The sequence below is a fragment of the Vicia villosa genome, unplaced genomic scaffold (genome assembly GCF_029867415.1).
Source record: "Vicia villosa cultivar HV-30 ecotype Madison, WI unplaced genomic scaffold, Vvil1.0 ctg.000860F_1_1, whole genome shotgun sequence".
NCBI lineage: Eukaryota > Viridiplantae > Streptophyta > Magnoliopsida > Fabales > Fabaceae > Vicia > Vicia villosa.
In genome coordinates, this window is record NW_026705389.1 from 404387 (window position 1) to 408968 (window position 4582).

The 4582-nt window shown below is 32.6% G+C and overlaps 1 protein-coding gene across 1 annotated transcript; it reads left to right on the top strand.

Annotated features, from left to right (window-relative positions):
• Window positions 1-731: 731 nt before the first annotated feature.
• On the top strand, window positions 732-4374 carry LOC131631748 (uncharacterized). Its single transcript, XM_058902513.1, has 10 exons — window positions 732-879; window positions 1025-1788; window positions 1863-2051; window positions 2135-2243; window positions 2343-2401; window positions 2486-2648; window positions 2743-2810; window positions 3117-3438; window positions 3523-3657; window positions 3964-4374. The coding sequence occupies exons 1-9, from the start codon at window positions 744-746 to the stop codon at window positions 3627-3629; spliced, it is 1917 nt and encodes a 638-aa protein (XP_058758496.1). The 5' UTR covers window positions 732-743; the 3' UTR covers window positions 3630-3657; window positions 3964-4374.
• Window positions 4375-4582: the final 208 nt, after the last annotated feature.

Here is a 4582-nt window from a genome sequence, read left to right on the forward strand (position 1 = left end):
GTCATTCTCATATGATATGCCATATATATATATATATATATATATATATAAAAGGAAATTGTGATTATTTAAAAATAAATAAAATTAGGTAAACTTATATAAATAGAAGTTTGGTTGAATTTTTTTATATATACAAGGAAATTCAGTAAAAAAATTTGTTTCTTTTATATATAGAAATGAATTAGTTGTGTATTTTATATGGAAAATAAATTTAGATATATAGAAGTTTGTTTGAATTACTTTTTAATTAAGTTTCTTTATATATTAAAGGAAATATAGTAATAACGATGTGTTTATTTTATAAAAAATAAATTTAGATATATAGAAGTTTGTTTGAATTACTTTTTAATTAAGTTTCTTTATATATTAAAGGAAATATAGTAATAACGATGTGTTTATTTTATAACAAATAAATTTAGATATATAAAAGTTTGTTTGAATTACTTTTTAATTAAGTTTCTTTATATATTAAAGGAAATATAGTAATAATGTTGTGTTTATTTTATAACAAATAAATTTAGATAAACTTACATATATAGAAGTTTGTTTAATTATTTTTAATTAAATTTGTTAAATATATATACAAGGAAATACTGTAATTGTGTTGATTTTATAAAAAATAAATTTATATATGTAAAAGTTTGTTTGATTTATTTTTAATTAAATTTCATTATGTATATATAAGAAAGAGAGAGAGAGAAAGAGTGTTTATGTACCTTTGAAACTTTCGTACTTATTCGACAATGGCTCCAATCAAACGACATTTCTCATGTGAAGCAGAGGATGAATCAACTCGTCAGGAGAAGAAAGCAAAAGTAGTTGAGTTGAAACAGCTTCCTTCATCTTGCGTTGTTCTCAATTTAGCTGATTCTGACTTAGGTATTCAAATTTCTCTATCTTTTTCAGTTTCACTCACTTCATCAAATTTAGTTATACGGTGTTTCGTGATCGATGTCGTTAGATTTCCTATTGAAGCAATGTATTTGCATGTTAATCTATCGTGTTTCATGATTTATTTTGTTAGATTTCAACGTTGAATGCAATGGAGTAGTTGGATATGGCCTTAATGAGGAAGGCTTTGGTTACTGTTGGTCTGGTGCTAGAGCTAATGTTGGAATTACAAATGGTAGATATTGTTATGGTTGCGTTATTGTTTCTGCTCAACATGTTGATACCGATGATACTGCTCCTGATCAGCGGCATCTATGTCGTCTCGGTGTTTCTAGAGGTGATGATACTGTTGGAGCTCTTGGTGAGACCAAACACAGCTTTGGTTATGGTGGGACCGGCAAATTTTCTAATGCTGGGAAGTTTTTGAATTTTGGTGATAGGTTTGGTGTTGGTGATACAATAGTTTGTTGCATTGATCTTGAGAGTAAACCACTTGCTTCTATTGGTTTCTCTAAGAATGGTAAATGGTTGGGAACTGCATTACAATTTGATGTCGCTTCTCTTGGTCTTGGTGCGGATTCTTCTTTTCCAAAGGTTTCGCCTTGGGAATGGGCACTTTTTCCACATGTTCTGTTGAAAAATGTTGTGGTTCAGATGCAATTCAGTCTTGAACAAGGACTTGTTCCACAGGAAGGGTTCAGACCTTGGGCCCTGGCTTTTGCGGATGGAAATGCAGTTATCGGACCTTCGTTTTCGGATCCAAAGGAATGTGAATTGATGATGCTGGTGGGGTTACCGGCTTCAGGCAAGACTACATGGGCTGAGAAATGGGTGAAAGATCACCCGGAGAAGCGTTATGTTTTGCTTGGCACAAACTTAATCCTGGAACAGATGAAGGTTAGTTTATTTGCCGCGTATTTGTGGTTATCAACTTTATATCTTTTATTTTTGCTTAACCCGATGTTTTTTAGGTTCCTGGACTGCTGCGGAAGAACAACTATGGTGAAAGGTTTGATCGTTTAATGGACAAGGCAACTGCAATGTTCAATGTAATTCTGGCCAGGGCAGCTAATGTTCCTCGCAATTATATAATCGATCAGACAAATGTGTACAAAAATGCACGCAAGCGTAAGCTTAATCCATTTGCCAATTATCAAAAGGTAGCTATCTGTATATCTATTTGTCGGAGATGGAAAAATAAGTTTACTATATATTTGATAATATAACTTTTTATCCGTTCCAGATTGCTGTTGTTGTGTTCCCGAAGCCAGAAGAGCTCAAGAGACGATCCGAAAAAAGATTTCAGGAAATGGGAAAAGAAGTTCCAGTTGATGCTTTGAATAACATGATAGGTATTTTTTTTACCCTTTCCAGATTGCTGGTGTTTAGTTTATAATTTTTTTAACTTAAGAATCTTATGCATATGTTCTGTTACTTTATGACCATGACAGCTAATTACGTTCTACCTAAAAGCAAGGATTTGCCATATTCCGATGAATATTTTGATCAGGTATAGTATCTTACGTTGCTTTTTGTTGATCTGACTATCAAATTATCAAGCATGACTATACTAAAGCTTCATTTGTATTTCAAGGTTTTGTTTGTTGAACTGAACCGAGACGCGTCTCAGAAGTATTTGGATCAGATGAAGCAAAATACTCTGTCTCTATCCAATAACAACCCATTAACATTATTGCACGGAGGTTCTTCTCAGTATTCTTCCAGACCTGCACTGCAAAATCAAAGAAGTTCGACAGGTTGTTATCTAATTGTGGTTTTTTTCCCGATCTTCCAGTCTGTTTTATTGTATAATTATCTTTAATAATCTCGACTTGTTGCACTCTTGCTCAGGAAGTGGCATTCACCAGTGGAGAGCTCATTCTCCCATCTCTCAAACCGACTATAGGACGCCTAGTCAAGTTAGTCACATCAACCTATTATACAACTTTCTATTAACTTGCAAACTTTTCAGTGTTGTTAAATAGCAGAAATAGTGGCAATACGTCACATCACTATATCATAACAGAATTTAAACAAATTGTTATTTTTTTGCATTATGTTGTTCAGTAGAAAATATTGTCAAATAGCAGCATTATAGCTGTGCTGAATTGAAGAATTAGAATAAATCACTATTTTCTATGAACTGCAATTTACAGCACTGAAACTTTTCCATCTTGATTATTTCTGTCTTGGGCAATTATGCTGATTCCAAGGTACATGTTTAGGTCAATGTAGGTGTTCATATGAATGAACCTCGACTCAATATGAATCCACTGTATGGAGGATATCGAAGCAGTCAAATTTCACATGTTGCAAGATCACCCTTTCCTTGCGGACGCTATTCCAACTGTGAAGAACCTTGTTTCCCTAGATATAATGTTGGTTCTAGTAGAACTTACGGTGACATTGAACCATACAGAAACTCTGTTTTGGGTAGCCAGTATAGGCCTAGCAGTGCAATGAACAACAATATGGGTTTTAATGGAAGACCTTATGTTCAATACAGAGATTTTCAGCCTGACCTGCCTATACCTGCACCAACTACATGTAATTACTCTCTTATAATTTCGACTTTTTTAAAGTTTTTTTTAAAGATTAATGCAATATTAATTTATTGCTATTACATTTCAGCTTTGCATCCTCCGTATGGAGAACCGACTCTAAGACCTCAACATGGTGGATTACCCGATAACATGGAGTATTCAAGGAGATATGCTTCACAATATCCAAAATACTAGCACTGAAATTGATCACACAATATTATTGGTAAGTGGAACAAGACATCATTGACAACTAGAACTAGTAATTATGGATATTTGTTTGTGTTAATATTAAGCAAATATTGAATGAGTGCTAGCAATTGCAGTGTAATTTTGTAATATACAAATAGATTCTTTCATGTTGTTATATGACTGTCTTGTTAAAGGTATTCATCCCTCCATAAGTATTTACAATTTTTAATAGATTCACTTGTTTAATAAGAAAAAAACAGACAAAAACAACTTTAACTTGAAAAGTCACAAGTTATTAATTAGTAGCATTGTAATTAACAATTCTCTGCGTATTGTTCAGTGTCATGGATTGCACCTTTGAGAAAGATTATGAAGAAATTGAAATACTCAAAGTTCAATCGAGAGGAATTAAGCGATATCTCTGCGGTATTGTTCTGCGTCACGGATTCCACCAATGATGAAGATTATGAAGAAGTTGAAAGACTCAAAGTTCAATCGAGGGGAATTAAGCGATATCTCTGCTATATTGTTCTGCTTCACAGATTGTACCATTAATGAAGATTATGAAGAAATTGAAAGACACAAAGTTCAATCAATAGGAATTAAGCGATATCTCTGCGGTATTATTCCGCGTCACAGATTGCACCATTGATGAAGATTATGAATAGGTATTCTACTTAAGAATTGATATGTTAGGTAGATTAGAAAGGATAGAGATTAATTTGTCATCTAGATATTGTCGTTATGAAATCTTCACTAGCCATTTCTTCAGATTTATTATTCATTCATGTAGTTTGGCAACAACAATATGTTTACGAGGAATTTGTATTAATGAAATGAGGAAAGTCTTAAAGAAATTTTATGTTTTCTCTATTACTAGAATGACAAAATCTGTTTAGGGTGTTTAACTTTTCTCTTTTTATATCTTTTTAATATATAGGTTCAGTTTGCTTTGACGA